We start from the raw sequence: 17,973 nt of genomic DNA on the forward strand, positions 1-17,973 counted from the left end.
TAGCGATTATCTAGGTCGTAAATGGTTACCGGCCTCACGCACTCAACGGTGGTCCGGGAGGTGCACCCGCCCGAGGGCGGCGCCTTTCCCCCTCCTCCTGCTGCCCCGGCCGTCACCCCTGCGGCTGGACGCACGCGGGCCTGCGCGGCTGCAGCGCCTGCCACACCCGCCGCCGCTGCTCCAGCGGCCGCAAACCAGCCCGTGGCGGCCACGACCGCCGTTGATCCGAACTACTACACGGTCGACAGCGGCTTCGAGGGCGGGAGGCGGCGAGTCCCCGCCTCGGCTCTCTCCCCCCGAGTCTCCGAGCCACGTCTAGAATCGCTGACCCAACTGCGAGAGCTCGTGCGCCGCGCTAGCGAAAAGCTCGACAGCTACTACCATCACATGGTCCGAGCAGCGCACGAGGCTGCTACTACCTCGCGTCTGCTCGAAGGGCTCGAGCAGGATCAGGCGCGGGCAGCCCACCTGCGAGACACACGGAGAAAGGGAGGTGAGGAGAGTCGCCCACGCGAACCCGAGAGAAGAGTGCGTCCGACCTCTACAGGTCCTCGTCATCGCCGACTGGAAAATGAAGTTCTTGATGAGCGTCTTCCGCGAGGCCATGTCCGAGTTCTTCGGCAAGCGCGGCATGCCTTGGCACGGCTGCATGCTTGTCCGGCGCCCACTGCGCTTCGAGGCCGATCGGTACGGCGAGGGAGAGTTCGTCTGCGAGTACAAACATGCAATGATGCTCGCGTCGAAAGAGGACGGCTTTGCTACCCTATCCGCAGTGCACATCGCGCTCTCCGAGTACAAATCTGAGAACCCGCACGTCTCGAGCGCCTTGGTCAAGACTGACGGAGCCGCCGCATACGCGGGCGCGACCTTCACCCTCGGCCTCTCCTTCCTGGGTGAGACGACCGGCATCGTCGTCCGCGGACACTTCATCGGCGAAGCTGGGCAGAATAAGTCTACTCTCGACGGCGAGTTTGCCGTCAGCGGGAGTCAGGTCCGCCGGCTCATCTGCAGCGGCCTCCACGACGTCCGCACGCCGTCAGACCTATTCCACGGGTTAGAGAAGGTGCTCTCCAAGCAGGGCGGCCGCACAGTCGCGCTCTTCCGGCCCGCCGGCAGCGAGGAGTTCGCCGTGGAGACGATCGCTCGCCTCACCCTGATGTCGGCCCGCGAGTACGTCTACGACGGGTCGGGGTCGTTCGAGGCGCTGCTGCTCCGCCGCCAGTCCTTTCTGGGGCAGGGGGAGCGGCTGACCTCGGCCGACCTCTTCCCGGACGGAAGGGTCGCGCCCACCGCGCCTCAGGTCGTCGCCTCGACGAGCCGCGGGGCGGCGGGCAGCTCGGGGCAGCACGAGCTCGTCGCACGAAGCGACGACAGGGGCCGCGAGGGCAAAGCGGACCGGAAGCTCGTCGCACGAAGCGACAGGGGCCGCGAGGCGCGGGCGAAGGCCAAGGCGGAGCGGAAGGAGGCGGCACAGGCGAAGGTGGCGGCGGAGCGCCGCCGTCTCGCTTCGGAGGCCTCGGTGGCGCGATCGACAGCGCGGTCCTACCGATGCTGCGACATGCCTGGCGGCATGCCCGGCTGCGATCGAGTCTTTGTGCGCCTAGGGGCGTTAAAGAGGCACCTGGAGCAGGGTCGCACCAACCCGGATGTGCACCAGTGCGGTTATGTCCGATGCTACCCCGCCGGCGCGCCTGTCGGCAGGGCGAGCGCCGGCGACGTGCTTGCGCGAGCGGTTGCCGCACAGGCAGGGCGTGTCACCATCCACGGCGGCGAGGGCGGCCTCGCCTCGCCCACCCTCTGCCCGGTGGCCGAGCTGCAGCTGACGCTGTGCGATGGGACCGTGTGCAAGCCGACCCCTCCGGAGGCTGGCTATGCCAGTAACCAGCAGGGGCGGTCGAAGCCGCGCCGCAAGTCCGCCATGCAGCTGACCTACGTCCTACTCGTCGGCCACGACGTGAAGGACGAGAAGGGGTACGAGAACCTGCACGGGCACGAGGCGAGCCAGCTCATGCTGGAGTGGGGCACGGCCGGCTTTGCCAGCCGTTTTGCGGGGGTTGGCAATGCGGCGGCCACGCAAGACGGGCAGCCGCACCTGCCGCGGACGGCGCAACTCTCGGCGAGCGAGCTCACGCCGCTGCTTATGCTGCCCCGGGCGAAGCTCGAGGCTCGCATCCTCAAGCTGAAGGCAAAGGAGCGGCGCCCCTGGGTCGCCGCAAAGACGAGGAAGCGGAAGCGCAGCGCCGTCCCTGCCGGCCGCAAGCAGAAGCCCGACAGCGCGGCCATCCTGCGCTCGGCGCGCGTCAAGCTTCGGCGCGCGGGCTGGGACATCGCCGCCGCAGTCGGGCAGAGGGGCGGGCGGCGGGCGGACCGCCTCACCGTCCCGGAGCTGAAGGCTCTCGTGGCAGGCCGCGGCTGGAAGCTGGGGAAGGGTGAGAAGGCCAACCAAGGCCCCCTGCTTGCGCTCGCCGAGCGGAAACGCAAAGAGGCGCGCGACGCGCACGCTGGCCGCCACGGCGGCGTCGCCCGGCCTGAGGACGGCCTGGACGAGTGCTGGGCGCCTCAGCCCGAGGATGAGGTGTCAGACGACGGCGCGGGCGGCTCGGAGGCGAGCGGCTCGGGCGCCGCCGGCGCTGCAGGCGGTGCGGGCGGTGCGGGCGGTGCGGGCGCGGGGGGCGTAGCAGGCGCGAGGGCGGAGGCCGGCACGGCTGGGGAGCCGGCGGGCGACGGCTCGGCGTCGGAGGGAGAGGCTACAGGTGATGTCGAAATGGGTGAGGCATGCGGGGACGCCGAGATGGCAGAGGCAGGGTCGGGGAGCGGCGGCGGCGGCGGTGGCGACGGCAGCGACGGCAGCAGCAGCAGTAGCAGCAGCAGCAGCGACGATGACAGCGACGACGCCGACGGACCTGACAGCAACTGTGAGGGAGAGGGAGAGGATGTAGCGTCGTCCGAGTCTGAGAGTGAGTCTGGGGATGAGGGTGAGGAGTAGCCGCGCGGTGGAGTGTACGCTCGCTGTTTACTCGATCCGCGCGTGTGTCGACAAGGGAGAAAACGGCCACGAGAAGAGGAGGGCACGCGTGACACCTGAGCGAGCCCGCCACAGCTGGCTCTTTCACCTGCAAGTACGAAGTAGCAGACGCTGAGGCGCGCAGGAAGTGGCCGACACGGCAAGGTCAGCGCGCATTTGCGCCACGCATCGCGAGATGGAGGGAGTACTGCAACCTACAGAGAGAGGACCTGCAGCAGCTGCCAGACGCGACGATTCGCACGAAGGAGTGACTCGCCCGCGGCTTGCCGCACTGCACTCGCAGGTATGCCCTCCGGGCGGAGGTTGAGCACTAGCCGCAAGGCACACGACCTGACCGCGGCCAGTGCTCAACCTGCAGCACCGGGCCTACAGCGAGGAGTGATACGGTGATTGACGAGGCAGTGGTTCATGCGGTGGTGGAATCGGTGTCAAAACCGAGCCAACAGGCTGAAACGGCACGGGAGCTCACAGTGTGCCTCACTGAGAGTCTCGCGGGTGCTCCGAGGCGAGCAGAGCGCGAGGGCCGATGGCATGTGAGTCTACGTAGACGCCTCATACTTGGCGGGGCTAGTGCCGGACGCAGATGGACGGCCCTGCCAAGCGTTACCCCCAAAAATCAAGAAAAAATTCTGCGGCCGAAATCTCGATTTTTAAGCTCTCTGGGGGTGTTTCTGGGACCATATGCGACCACTTCACCCGCCCCGGGAGGACTGGATCAGTTGCGACCTATCTTGCACCATCCTGGTGTGAGTCGGCGTCTAGCGCGCGCGATAAGGTTTTTGCTCGCCTTCCCTGGGACCCCGTGTTGCATGTCACTGTCATCACTGTGCGATTTCGGGGCCCGGGGTTGTGCGTTTACGTGAAGTCGCCCATACATGTCTATGCAAAGTCTTGTTCGGCGCGTGCATGGCGTCCGCCGCCCGCAAGCGCGCCCGCACCGCCGGCGGTGAGGAGGTCGACGAGCCCGTGCCGGTCGCGGGTGGCTTTGAGGCGCCCATCTTTGGCGTGCGCGTCGTCGGCCAGGTGACGACGCTGCCGCTCGAGGGCGAGGACGGCCCTCCGGCATCGCTCGGTCGTGTTAGCGTCGCAAGCGACCACGCGGGCGCCTGGTACGTCGCGACCAAGGACTCGCTGCTGCACGTCTCGGCGGCCGGGCGCGTGCGCAGCGTTGCGACCTTGTCGGAAAGTGTCGAATACTACACCGCTGCCGCCAGCCCCAACGGGAGCGCGGTGTTTGTGGCAGACTGGAGCAACGACGAGATCCGGCGGGTGGAGGTGGCGACGGGCGAGGTGACCACGCTCGCGGGCAGCGGCGAGAATGGCGACGCGGACGGCGTGGGCGACGCGGCGGAGTTCTGCGGCCCACGCGGCCTTGCCACAAGCCCAGACGGGAGCGCGCTGTTTGTGGCAGACTGGAGCAACCACAAGATCCGGCGGGTGGAGGTGGCGACTGGCTCTGTGACAACGATCGCTGGAAGCGGCGACGAGGGCGACGCCGATGGCGTGGTTGACGCGGCGGAGTTCTACTACCCATGTGACATCTCCATTAGCCCGGACGGCGGCGCGCTGTTTGTGGCGGACTATGAGAACCACATGATCCGGCGGGTTGAGGTGGCGACGGGCGCTGTGACAACGGTCGTGGGCAGTGGCATCAGGGGCAGCGTCGATGGCGTGGGCGACGCGGCGCAGTTCTGCACCCCAACTGGCATCGCCCTGAGCCCCGACGGCGGCGTGCTGTTTGTGGCCGACAAAGGCAACCACAAGATCCGGCGGGTGGAGGTGGCGACGGGAGAGGTGACGACGATCGCGGGCAGTGGCACCAGGGGCAGCGTCGACGGCGTGGGCGACGCGGCGGCGTTCAGCTACCCAACTGAAGTCGCCATCAGCCCTGACGGCAGCACGCTGTTGGTCAGTTCCAACGGTGGCCTCCGTCAGGTCTGCGTGGCTGCGCCTCCTCCGCCTCCCTCCTTTGCCCCGATCGTCGTTCCGCCTTCCACCATCCTGGCTGACTTCGCAACGACGCGGGGCGACGCCTCCCTGCCAGAGGGGAAAGTCACCTTCCTGATCGGCGACGACGAGGAGCGCGTCGAGCACGTGAGCAAGAACATGCTCTGCGCCCGGTCCCCGGTCTTTCGGACCATGTTTGGCATCGGCATGAAGGAGCGCGACGCCGCCGAGGTCACGGTGTCGCACACCGACCTCGCCAGCTTCACCGCCCTCGTCGACTACCTCCTCTCCGACAAGTTCGACCTCGGCGAGGAGGAGGGCGGCAGGGCGCAGCGCGCGCTCGACCTGCGGGAGCTGGCGCAGATGTACCAGGTGCCGCGCCTCGAGCTGCTCTGCGCGCAGGCGCTGCAGGAGAGCGTCGCGCCGGCGACCGCCGTGCCGCTGCTCGAGGCGGCGCACACGCTGGGCGACGGGCGGCTCCTCGCGCAGTGCCGCCGCTACGTCGCCGACCACGCCGCCGAGGTGCGGGCGAGCGGCGGCGTGGAGCAGCTGCGCGACTTTGGCGTGGCCAAGGGGCTGCTCGGCGACGCGCTCGACCAGGTGGCGGAGCTGAAGGGGACAGTGGCGGCGCGCGACGCGGAGCTCGAGAAGGTCCGCGGGTGAGTGAGTGACCAGTTCGGATACGACCTCGCGACATTTCTTTTTTCACACAATTCCGCAGCCATCCGAACGAGGACGCACCACCGTCGGACCAATCGATGACCCTTGCCGGCGCTCAGCCCAAACGATTCACTCCGCCGAGCATCTCCTCGACCGTCTGCTTGAGCATGCGCTACGCTTCCGAGTCGCTTGGACTCGCACAGTGCTTCCGCTGCCGCACAGTTTTGCCTCTCTGCACTTCGCCCATTTGGATCGCACTAAACCTAGCCACGTTACCGCTCGGCTGGCCCTTCGCCATCCGGGGCCTCTTCAGCAGCAGCGCCACCGACCGTGTCCAGCGCTCGGCCTCTGGCACAGCGAAGGCGGTTGCCCTCCTCCGCTTTCGGGCCGCGGAGCTGGGGTTTGGCCCCGACCACCTCGCCGGCGCTTTCACTCACCTCTTCTACGAGGACCTGCCTGCCGCCTTTCTCCGGGCGAGGGGCGCGATCGAGAGGTGGGAGTACTTCGTCACGGGCAGGATCGGCGGCGGAGCCTGCGGCGTTCCTGCCGGCTCCTAGGAACTGCACAGGGATTTTGCTGCATCTTCCCACAGGCGCCGGCTTCGACACGCGCTGCTACCGGCTCGACATCGGCAAGACCGCGCGCTGCTTCGAGGCGTCACCCCCGCGCGCGAGCCGCCGCCGTCGTCGCGCCCGCCTCGCCACCGCCGCGCACCCGCCTCTTCTCGCCCGCCTCCCACCACCCCCCTCCCTCCTCCCACCCTCCCCGCCGCTCGCCAGGTCGATGCGCCGACCACGCAGGCGCTCAAGCGAGAGAGCCTGAGCCGCGCCGGCGTCGACTGCTCCCACGTCACGTTTGTGCCGGTCGACTTTGCCCACTCGGACTGGTTCCAATGCTTGTGTGACGCGGGGTTCGACCCGCGCCGGCGGACCGTCTTCATCTGGGAGGGCTGTCCTCTACCACCTGCCCGCGCAGACTACGCGAGAGACTCCGAGATTAGCCGAGATTTCCGAGAGTAGGCGTCTTCTACTATCTGCCTGCCGAGGCCGTCGACGCGACGCTGCGGCGGATCGCAACCTTGTGCAGCGACGCCGTCCTCGGCTTCGACTGCTTTGCCGACTGGATGGTCGCCTTCTCGGGCCTGCTCCTTGCGCGCGTCTACGGCGCGCCGAGATCACCCGAGATCACCCAGGATCACCTGCACGACCCGCGGCATCACCCGCACCGCTGCCACCCGCACCGCCCCCTCGCTCCGCCCCCTCGCTCGTGCGCCCGCCCCCACCCTCGACCCCCACCCTCCTCCCCCTCACGCCGCCGCGTCCCGTCCCTCTCAGGCGAGCCACTCCTCACCGGCATGCCGCGGGGGGGCGAGGAGGCCCTGCTCGCGCGCAACAGCCTCGTCGCTGCCGACGTTACCCGGCCGTTTCGCAGCGCGCGGCGGCTGCTCCCTCTGGATGAGGGGGGAATGACGATCGGCCCACCGGCATACCTACTTCTCGCCGCCACCTTCCTCACGGCGAGGACCAAGCCGCGGTGAGTTTGTTGAATTATTTTTCTCCGTAGTGTACCTTTAGTGAGTGAGTTGGAACGCGGCTGAATTCTTTTCTGGTGCCCGACTTGGTGCTAATAACCTCCGTGCGGCCACCACCGATGCGCCGCTGCTGCGCCCTTGGCGTCCTGCTGGCAGCTTCAACGACGCAAAGCCTCAGCTTCACCGCGCAGCCGCGCCTCTCGCGCGTTCATCCGGCCCGCAGGACGGCGCCGCCGTCGCTTGGCGCGATTGCGCTGCTGGCGGAGCAGCTCGAGGTCGTGCGCTCCATCCGTCCTGCGGATGACTCGGCGGAGGTGCAGTTCAAGCTCTGGGAAAATGCTGGCCTCAATCCGACCTACAAGGTATCCGGGTCCATCTCTGGAGAGCCGTCCTACACCCGACTCTTCTCGCACGCCGACTGGCGCGAGTACTCTGGGACAGAGCCGCTCGAGAGGTGGGTGCGCGCGGTCGTCACGTGGCGCTACTCGACGGTGCTGCGCGCGCTGTGGAAGCTGAGCCTCCTCGCTGCCCTCTGGGCCTATGCCGTCGCCTCGCTGCCGGCGGCGCTGCTGCCCCGCACCTCGCCAGTGCCCATGTCGTGGGCAAGCTCTCGGGCTACTGCTAGTCTTCCGCACAAACAACACGTACCAGCGCCTCGCGGAGGCGTGCGCGTTGATTCCTGCCCGACCACCGCGCTGCGCGCCGCAACGCCACCAGCGCCCACCGCCTTCGCCACCCTCCCCCCCCCCTCGCCAAGCCCTCGCACACACCAATCGCACCCAAGCCTCACGCGCCTCTCTCGCACCGCGGTCAGGCGCGCACGCTGTGGGGCCGCGCAATCTACCTGACTCGCGAGGCGCGCCGCCGCCGGCACAGAGCGAGGACGCCCCTCCCCGCCGAGACACGCCTCCCGAGCCAGAGCCCGCTGGTCGTATAAGATTAACCTGGATTTTGCACCGGTTATTTCTTTTTTCAAAGCGAGGAAAAATGGTGGCGCCGCCTCTCGCCCTCCCGCTCCCTGCCTCTTGGCTCGCCCTGCCGCAGCCAGCCTCGCCTCTTCCGCCTCCTGCCTGCGCCGCCTCTCGCCCTCCCGCTCCCTGCCTCTCGGTCCCCGCCCTGCCGCAGCCAGCCTCGCCTCTTCCGCCTCCTGCCTGCCACGCCCTCCGCCGCCCTCCCATTCCCTGCCTCGCGGCGCTGCGGCAGGTGGCACAGGGAGTAGCCACGGCGCTCCTGAGTCCTGTTCGACCGCAGGGTGGCGAGCAAGGAGGAGGAGATGGAGGGGGCGGCCGAGGGGGCGGGGCGGCCTCCTGCCGCTACCTCGCAGCCTTCAGCTGGGAGCTCAACGCGAAGCTCACCGGCGCTCGCCCCTCGCCTCGCCGCCACCCGTCTCCGCCTCCGCGCCTCTTCAGACTACGCGGGGTGGCTGTGTGTAGGCCCCACGCTGCCCGACGACATCCTCCGCTAGGGGCAAACACTGAAAACGTAACTTGATCGGGGCGCGGTTTTTTTTGGACTAGACTGCTCGGGGGAGGTGGGCGAGTGATTGGGTAGCTTTGGGGCCGCCGAAAATAATGAGAACCGCCCCCTATATCTCGCCAAATCTCGATTTTTCGCGGGAATGGGGGCTTCTCAGCCCCGCGCGAGCTACAGTGACTCCCCAGGGCTTGTCCCGTGGCCCAAAGTGGTACCCCGAGCTCCGCCACGAGCGTGGGCAATCAGGAGACACCCACAGTCACGGCGGGCGAGGAGTTGGGTGACGGCCAACTGTCGATTACGGCGCCTCTGGAGCCTCCTGTATCGTCGGTTCGGCTCGAAGATCGTGCCGCATCCGCATGTAAACCACCTCCGCGCCCCCGCTGGCACATGTCCGCATTGCCCGAGCCTGGGAGAAGTTCCCAGTGCCCGGAGGCTGCACAGGTCCGCGAAACGCTGGCGCTGCAGCTCCCGGCGCGCACCCCAGATTCGCGAGGAAAACAGCCGAAAACGGGTCGCGCCGCGATCGACCCTCAGCGAGCCCAGGCGAGCCTGGTAATCCCACCCGGTGGTAAGCGCACGTCCTCCGCGTAATCTAGCGCGCTGTGCAGCCCGCCAGTGCATGGCGCCGACCTGGGCCGACTGGTCGATCTCGCCGCGATCTCGCCATCCAATTCTCGGTCAGGTGTAGTGGATCACCTTAAAATCCTGGATTAATTCCTGAGCCCACCTGGCCCCACCAGACGGGTGGCACGAGGCGCCCGGGCCACTTTTTAGCGCCTCCCGAGCCTCCCGGCGCCTCCTGTGGCCTCCTGAACCCTCTCCCCCGCAGCCTCTCTCGGCGACGTGGGGAGCGGCTGCCGTCCACGGCTCGCACCGGCTCTTCCAGCGGCTCCACGCTTGCCGCCTGTGACGCCCGCGCCACGCACTGCCACGCGGCCGCTCGAGAGAGCGGTCGACGCCCATACTGCTGGGCGTGGCGCTCTATCGGTCGACGCGCTTCGGCGTCGCTGCTTGGTTGGGGACCCGTGCCTCGACGCGGCGGCGCGGCCAAGTACGGCTCGGTGGCACAGCGCGTCGCCACGGATGAGATGCGGCCACAAGCGGCTGGGGAAGCTCCAAGAATGTTTCGTTCTACTTGCAGGAGAGGTGCAAGCAATTCGGGTGACTGCATGGCTCTTCGCGTCGAGGGATGCGTCCAAGATAATGAGTAGCTTATTGAAAGCGCCGTGTCTTGCGGCATATTCCGGGTCATCGATCCACGTGATGTGACAAACTAGCCGCTATTAATGAATATGGGTGAATGTTATCTAGTTAAGGCAACCCGAGCGACAACTCACGCGCTTGGCGTGTGTGTGCCTGCTGCTCAAGGTCAAGCGGATATGAGCATATACACAACACACATACCACGGTCCGTCTGCATCCTCGGCCATCTACCGCCGTGCCACATCACCCTATGTGTTCGCTGTCCACCGCATGTGCCGCAGAGTCAACGTGCATTGCGCCGTGGGCGCGCCTCGCGCGCCTGTGGCGCCGCCTCATCAGCCGCCACGCCTGCTGCGGTTGCCCCGCGCTTCTTCGGCGCCCCGCGCTTCTTCGGCGCCCCGCGTGATGTGGGCGAGCGGCTCCGCCGCCCGAGCGGCGGCTTGACTGAGCAAGGACGGGACGAGGCCCTTGGCGAGAGCCAAGTTACGCCACTCCGGATCGTCGGTCGGAGGCTGTCATCGCTCGCGCAACTGCGCACAACACGCACACACGGCTCAGGCAGCAAGGCCGAGATAGAGCCGAGATATAGCCGAGATATAGCCGAGATATAGCCGAGGTGTAGCAGCCGCGGCGGCGGCTCGGGGGGCGGTGGGAGAGCAGGGCGGGCGCCTGCTTGTAGCGACTCGACTGCAGCAGCACGACGTTCATCCACTGGTCGACGAGCGTCGGGACGGCGACCCACGAGCCGTCCGCGCCGCGGCCATGTAGCAGCACGAGCAGCGCCCATGCGTGCACCTCCGCCTCGCTGGGCAACGCCTTGCCCGAGGCGCACAAGATCGAGTTCCTGCGGCGCGGGTGAGCGGCAAGAGCTCGCCAAGGCGGGGCGAGCGCGGCCACGGCGAGGGCGGGCACGCACCGCTTCGATTCGGGCGCCCCGCGCTGCAGCGCCGCGCGCCGCTCAAGCTCGGCCTGCACGTTCTGGAGGATCTGCTGCAGCTGCTCGGTCGTGACATCTGCGGCACACACGCGCAAACCTGAGACCCCCACGGGCCCGGCGGCGGCGCGGCGAGCGGGGCGCGCGCAGGGGCACACACGGGCGTCGCAAACGCGCGGGCGCAGCGCGCCTGGAAGGGTGCCACCGCCGGGCCCGTGATCACCTGCACGCACAGGCATCGCAGATCGTCAATGTCCCGCTGTGTCCCGAGCTTGGGGCTCGCGCTCCGGCGCCACGGGCTCGACGCGAGGACTCTGGAGAGAATGTCAGAGTGAGAGTGGATGAGGTTGGAGTGGAGGCGGCAATCGCCGTGCGGGCGCGCCCGGGGCTGCAGATCCTCCAAAGCAGCGGGACGGGAGCGCGCGCGCGACCGCGGGCCGGATTTTGCGGGGGAACTCGGGGGGAGGGCGCCCCGGACACGCCCTGCACGCGGCGCGGGCTGGCGCTCACCAGGAGCGGCAGCATTTGCGGTCTTCAAGCGAGGTTTTTCTTTCGCCGCCATCATTCTTTTCCCTGCCAGGGCCTCACTTGTCGCATTTGCGAGGAAAGCAAGCGCGAGCGCTGCGGCGCCGGAGTCTTTCGGTCACCATTCTGGACCATCTTAATATTTTTCAATGATTTTTGCAGGGTCTGAAAGCTGAGACTCAGCTCTTCACGCTCGGTATGAAAGCAAGGTCCGCCCGGGGGGTCCCATTTTTCAGTATTTCCCCCTACCTCCGCGCCCTCTTCACCGCCGAGGAGGCGCGCAAGGGAGACGGGCGGGCGGGAGGGCAGCGGGCGGGCGGGCGGGAGGGCAGCGGGCGGGCGGGCGGGAGGGCAGCGCAAGGGCGGGCGGGAGGGCAGCGCAAGGGCGGGCGGGAGGGCAGCGCAAGGGCGGGCGGGAGGGCAGCGCAAGGGCGGGCGGGCGGGCGGGGGGGCCACGGCTTGGACTAGCCTCCATCACCCTCCGGTTCCGGGTCCGGTGCCAAGCCCCGCCCCGCCCCGCCCCTCTTGCAACCCGCAGGCGGAGTGGATGGCGGCGCAGCGCTCCCGCCCGCTGCAGTGGCGGCAGCCGCTTCCGCGACATGCCCCTGACGTCTCCTGGACATGTCCCGTAGGCGAGAATTTTACAGGACAGAATTTTACAACAAAACTCCCTCGCACAACACTGGGCACGGGACTGGCGCGCACTGGCACTAACACAGGTACACCACTGGAGCAGAAAAGAATCTTGCAAAAACTTTCTCGCACAACACTGGGCACGGGACTGGCGCGCACTGGCACTAACACAGGTACACCACGGGAGCCGCCTAAGCGACTCCCGCGAGGACGGCCAGAAAAGAATTAACAATGCCGGTGTCTGCCACCTGTAACCTCTCAGGAGAGCGATGAGTCAGGGGAAGAGACAGCAGCGAGCAGGAGAGAGAACGACGAGAGTGGGAAGAACGCGAGGTGGCATGAAGGTCGCTGCGAGAATTGGGGAGAGAGAGACTCTCTCTTCTAGAATTGGTGAGAAACTGCGAAGAGAGATAGGAAGTGGTAGACGCCCGAGCGAGGGTGGGCGACGGCTAGCACCACACTTCTCCCCTAAAATCCCTGTGTGGCGGCGTGCCGTCCTCCCATCCCTCCCTTGGGTTGTCTGTTTTCTTTCTTTCTTTCCTGTAACCTCTCTTTAAGGTATTGCTAACTCTCTCTCTCTCTCTCTCTCTCTCTCTCTCTCTCTCTCTCTCTCTCTCTCAGACATAAGAAAAATAAAAAAAACCAGCATGCACACGTGCATGACATGCACATGTGCATGTGCATGTGCATGCCACCCACATCCACACCACCTTAGGCGGGGCGTGACATCCGGGTCAATTCCGACCGGGAGCAAGGCGCAATCCGACCGAGAGCAAGGCCACGACTTCCATCCATGTGTGCCGCCGGGCCCCTGCCAGCGTTCCGCTCCTGCGCGCCTCTACATCTTCCCCCGTCCCACTCGCCAACCGTCGCCCCTCGCTCACTCCCGCCGCAGCATGCTTCGCGTCTCGCTGGTCGCCTTTGCCGTCGCCGCCACCATCGGGGCGCCCGTCCAGAGTGCCGGAACCAGCTCCGACGTCCGCAAAATCCTATCGAAAAATTCAACCAAGATCGACACCGCACACGACAACATCAAAGACCCGGACGCTCTCCAACGTGGCCGCGCACTCGTGAACGGATGCAGTTGCGTCACACAAGGGACGTGCAACACGTTTGTATGCCCGTATGGGTATCGCCTCAGAGAGAACGCCGCGCAGCTCTTCTGCGACGATTTGGCGTGCATCAATACAAACTACAACACATGCTGCGTGTCCGCCGCGCTGTGCAACACGATGGCATGCCCGTCTGGGTATCGCCTCAGAGAGAACGCCGCGCAGCTCTTCTGCGACGATGTGGTGTGCATCGATACAGACTACAACACATGCTGCGTGTTCGACGGCCCGCCACCCACCCTGGCATGCCCGTCTGGGTCACGCCTCAGAGAGAACGCCGCGCAGCTCTTCGACTACAACACATTCTGTGCGTTTGAAGGCACCTGCGCGAGTTACTCCTGCCCAACAGGTTTGGAGCTCAAGCCCAACGCGGATGATCTTTGGTGCGCAAGCTCTATGTGCACCGATATGGATGTCGATGAGTGCTGTCAGTACTCGTAAAACATGCGCTCCTCGGACGCAAGGAGTGCGGAAGCCGCAAGCACCTCCTCGAGAGCAGGCTTCCAGGTGGGGACGCTGAGCATCTCGCCTCCACTCTCCCGTTTTGCTCGGTTGGGGTTGTCATCGGCCGCCGGCCCCACCGCAGGATGGTGAGCTGCATGGAACTTTCCCGGCCGGGGGGGGGCGCTGCCTTTCCCCCATCCATAGCCGCCTTTTGTTCGCGCCCCCCGTCGCCCTTCGGAGTTGCGCCCTCGTGTCTCAAACATGAACAGGGGTACGGAAGTGCGGACGATGGCGACAGGGATGCTAGATTGTGCATTATTCTCGTTGACGTTGTGGGAACTCCTGTGGACCTAGCTGTGGACTATACAAACGGTATTATTTCTTTGTGTATTAACATTTGATGTAATGTACCTTAAGGTACACATGTATTCGTGCCAGTGCGCGCCCGCGCGCGTCCCCGTGCCCTGAAAGCAAGATCTCAAAACAGTAGGCCAAGAGAGGGAAGTCCCGTGTGCCCTGTAAAGAGAATTTTACAACAAAACTCCCTCGCACAACAATGGGCACGGGACTGGCGCGCACTGGCACTAACAGCGACGTCCAGAGAAGGGCCGGCCTGCGAGTCGCCGATGGCCTGCACCTCGATGACGTCAGGTAGCAGCACCAGCGGGTCAGCCCACTCGGCGCTCGCCTCCAGCGAGAAGTGCGCCTCTCCGCCGACGACGAGGGTACCGCTGAAGGTGGGCGTCTCGAAGGCCTCGCGTAGCGGGCCTGACGGGATCGGCGACCAGCCGCCGCCGTGCTCGATCCCCACCGTCGCTGTCGCGCCGCCGTCCTCGAAGCGGAAGGCGGCGCTCACGCTGGCGTCGAAGCCTTCGTCGCCGCCGATCCGCATTTTCCCGGCGGCCGCCACGTCGACGGTCGTGCTGGGCGCCGTCACCGCGAGGCTGCCGCCCCAGTCCTTGAACTCGAGCATGCCGTCGGCCATCGTGAAGGAGCCGGACGGCTCCGCAGTGAGCTCGAAGGACACGCCGCCGTCGCCGTCGAGCTTGAGCTCCCCTGTCAGCGCCGGCATCGTGAAGTCGGGGAGCAGGTTTGGCAGCGGCACCCACGGCTCCTCCTCGGAGCCGGCACTCATCGTGAGGGCCGAGGCACCATTTGCGCTGACCGTACCGTCGATCTCAAAGCCAACCGAAGTGGATGAGCTCAGGTAAAGAGTCGCCTCGCTGAAAACGGTCAGACCGCCAGGCGAGGAGCATACCTCGAGCGAGGTGGACTCGAGAGTGTCTGGAATCAAAGTGACAGTTGACGACGGCGATGGGGACAGCGGCGGCGGAGACGGCGAGGCGCAGAGAGGGGCGTCGTCGGCCAAGCCGAGGACCTCGTCGATGAAACCGGTAGCACCATCACGAACGCTGCGGCTGTCCGCCAGCTCCGGCTCGGCGAGCACTGGAGCCGGAAGACCCAGGCACGAGACGGCGATCGTCAGCATCGTGCGATCGTTGGCCTCGGTGCCGACACGTTACCCACACCATGCAAATGCGGCGGCTGCGCAGCGTTCGCCAAGACCTTTTCTTTTTCCGAGCTTAGCCCTCGATGAAAACAAACGCAAGGCGGACATGGCATATCGCTCTCGGGCCCACAGACATCCCGCACACCCGCCGCCCCCCCGCGCGCCCCACCAGCTTTGCCAACAACATACCTAAAACCCCGGCTGGGAGAAAGGGGAATGACAGTTTGGGATTGAAAGTCGAGTCCCTCGCACTCCATGTGCGAGAACGCAGAGAGAAATGAAAGCCACGCGTCCGGCCCCCAAGTCCGGCTCACGCGCCCCGAGCTCACCATCTACCGCACTGAACACTTGCGCCCCCTCGCTCCCAACCCATCCACCTCGCCTCGGGCCGCGCCGCGCAATCTCGGTCGATCTCGCGCAATCTCGGGCGATCTCGGGGCCGCGCCGCGCTATCTCGGGCGATCTCGGAGCGTCGCTTGCGCGGCGGCACACCTGCTCAAAAAAGGAAGGGCCCGGTTGGAGCCACGGGGCTCACGCACTCGCTCAGGGCGCCGCCTCACTCTGCGCCACTTTTGAGGCGTTGGCGAAGGCCGGTGAGGCGGCGCCCCGCGCGGCGCGTTCCTCGCCCTCCACGCCGACCCCTGCGCGCACCGCTCATCTCGGCCCTCCTGGGGTTACTCTCGCGCTCGTGCAGGGGAACCCGGCGGGACTCCCTTCCCCCCACCTCCGACGGGTTGGGTCGGTTCTGCGCCCCTTGGCGCCTGTGCATATCGCGTGCCCGCCCGACATGGCTGGTGCCAAGGCCAAATCAACTGCCAAGGCTGGTGCCAGGGCCAAATCCACTGCCTGGCTGGCGCATCTCTGAGGCTACCCGCGCGCTGACTGCTACGCGCGCGGCGAGAGGCGCACCCCATCGGGGACAGGATTGAGGCCCCTGTACAAGCTCGGCAACGCTGCCGTCGTTGCCCTCCCGAGCCCTCAACACGATGCCGCACAGTGCGCAAGCCGTTCTGCGCACATGCCGCAGGGAGGAGTTTTCACTCTCCCGTCTGAGTTTCTCCTTCCTGCAGACGCGCAGCGCAAGGCTGGAGAACGCACGCCAGTGCACATGCATCCCGACCCGCAGTTCTCCTGCGTGCGCCAGGGGCGGGTGCTAGACCAGATCGAGGGCCACGAGGACAAGGTTTACGAGCCAGGGGAGTGCTACCTGATGCCGCCGAACACGAAGGCACGCTTGTTGGGGCGGTCGTCGCCAATCCAAGGCTCCACGCCCACGCCGCCCTCCCCCCTCGACCGCAGATGGCTGCCATCTGCGTGAGCCCGGACGGCGAGGACTGCATCATCGACACGAGGATATCTTCCGCGTGCCCGACTGCTCTACGTCCTGGGTCGTCCTCGAGCCGTCGATGTACTATCTGCAAGACCAGTTTTCACAAGAATTGGGAGCGTAGCCAGCCCGCAGTACCCTATAAGGCAGTAACCAGAGCGCACGGACCACGGTGTCGTAAACCCTTGTACGGTAAATAAAGGAAAAGCCGTACCATGTCCATGAGAAATCGTGCGTGCACAGCGGTGTGCGTGCTGTGTGGTCCTCTGCCGCGCGCCGCCGTGTCGCGGTATGTCTTTTGCGCGTAGTGTCGGTTAGTGCAAAATGTGAGATAAGAGTAATCTAAGAACAAGACACAATACACAGTGCACGCACGCGAGATAAGAAAACAGCTGAGACGAAAGGGCACCACGTCGGTCCGCTGCGCCGTGGAGAGACTCAGTCGGCCCGACACCCCTCCTGGATCACAGGGGCGCGTCCGGAAGCAGCTTCACCGTCTTGCCTCCTCCCCTCTCGCCCGACCCGACAACGACGCTGTCCAGTGGCGCGAGCGGCGGCGCCACCTCCCTCAGCACGGCTCTCCGCGCGGGGGCTCCGCTCGGCGCAGCGGCCAACGCGGCGGCGGCTGCGGCGGCGAGCTCAGCGCTGCGCGACGCCTCCTCTCCCGCCTCGTCGACCGAGGGGAAGACCTCGTGGTGGCGGTGGGCTCTGTGGTGGTACGGCCGCGCGTCGCGCTTGATCAGGCGAGGCGTGTGCTGCTCGAGGGACGAGACTGCGCGCCGGACCTCGTGCGCCGCCTTGTCGCATGCCTGCAGGAAGGTTCCAGGAAAGGTCCAGGGGCGGTCTAGGGAAAAGGCGTCGCGGTGCGCCGCCTTGTCGCACGCCTGCGCGCCCTGCCGCACCGCCTGCCGACCGAGCTGGTGCGGCATATACTTGCGCTTGAGCGTCTTGCGCCGGCCCACCAGCGCGCAGCCGACGCAGATGAGGCCGATGCCGAAGCCCATCACGGAGAGGTTCGGCGAGACGGGCACGTACTTGTGCTCCTGGTCACAGGAGTGAAGGAAGGAGTACAGGGAGGAGGGAAGGAGTTCAGGGCACGTCACAGCATTGAGGGAAGGAAGGGAGGGAGGAAGGAAGGAGTTCAGGGGCACGCCCTTGTGCGCCTGATAGACGACGAGTCCGCCGAGGACGGAGGTGGTGGTGACGGTGCCGTACTCGATGGGCAGCAAGCGCGAGGCGGGCAAGTGGACCAAGCCCTTGCGGAGCCAGTAGATGGCGGCGAGCGAGAGGAGCGCCCACGCAAGCAGCACGACCCAGAAAAAGGCGAAGCAGAGCTGAGAGTCCCCGACCGCGGTCAGTGCGAGCATCGACGAGCCGCCCTTCATGCACATCTGCACGAGCGTCTCGAGGCCGCCTACAAGCGAGGGCCCGGGCAGGCTCCGAGCAGCTTCAGGGCGCGACAAGGCCAACGGCCATTCTTTGGCCGCCGACAACGATCGGGTACGCAAACGGCATCGCACTCTCCAGGCGAGAGGTGCTTGCAGCTCCCTCTGCAGCCCCGCGCACGGGAGAGGGGGAGCCGGTGACCTGCGGTGGGCAAAGAACAAACGGCCCGGTACGGTGAGAGGCGATGCAAGCGACGCGAG

General features: G+C 66.4%; 4 protein-coding genes across 4 annotated transcripts; 2 read left to right on the forward strand and 2 right to left on the reverse strand.

The window, feature by feature from the left end:
* Positions 1-571: 571 nt before the first annotated feature.
* On the forward strand, positions 572-2,986 carry EMIHUDRAFT_201734 (hypothetical protein; the record flags this gene model as incomplete). The annotated part of the gene is made up of 2 exons (XM_005787939.1): positions 572-2,575; positions 2,975-2,986. 2 exons carry the CDS (start codon positions 572-574, stop codon positions 2,984-2,986), a joined length of 2,016 nt encoding a protein of 671 aa, XP_005787996.1.
* Positions 2,987-10,125: 7,139 nt separating this feature from the next.
* Positions 10,126-11,301, reverse strand: EMIHUDRAFT_201737 (hypothetical protein; the record flags this gene model as incomplete). Its single annotated transcript, XM_005787940.1, has 5 exons — positions 10,126-10,286; positions 10,526-10,686; positions 10,759-10,855; positions 10,933-11,173; positions 11,287-11,301. 5 exons carry the CDS (start codon positions 11,299-11,301, stop codon positions 10,126-10,128), a joined length of 675 nt encoding a protein of 224 aa, XP_005787997.1.
* Positions 11,302-15,787: 4,486 nt separating this feature from the next.
* On the forward strand, positions 15,788-16,318 carry EMIHUDRAFT_201741 (hypothetical protein; the record flags this gene model as incomplete). The annotated part of the gene is made up of 2 exons (XM_005787941.1): positions 15,788-15,824; positions 16,071-16,318. The coding sequence occupies 2 exons, from the start codon at positions 15,788-15,790 to the stop codon at positions 16,316-16,318; spliced, it is 285 nt and encodes a 94-aa protein (XP_005787998.1).
* Positions 16,319-16,653: 335 nt separating this feature from the next.
* EMIHUDRAFT_433894 (hypothetical protein) lies at positions 16,654-17,917 on the reverse strand. The gene is made up of 4 exons (XM_005787942.1): positions 17,815-17,917; positions 17,479-17,741; positions 17,212-17,370; positions 16,654-17,136 (listed from the first exon to the last, which is right to left on the reverse strand). Exons 1-4 carry the CDS (start codon positions 17,840-17,842, stop codon positions 16,792-16,794), a joined length of 795 nt encoding a protein of 264 aa, XP_005787999.1. The 5' UTR covers positions 17,843-17,917; the 3' UTR covers positions 16,654-16,791.
* Between the last annotated feature and the right edge of the window lie 56 nt (positions 17,918-17,973).

This window comes from Emiliania huxleyi (genome assembly GCF_000372725.1).
Source record: "Emiliania huxleyi CCMP1516 chromosome Unknown EMIHUscaffold_14, whole genome shotgun sequence".
Lineage (NCBI taxonomy): Eukaryota > Haptophyta > Isochrysidales > Noelaerhabdaceae > Emiliania > Emiliania huxleyi.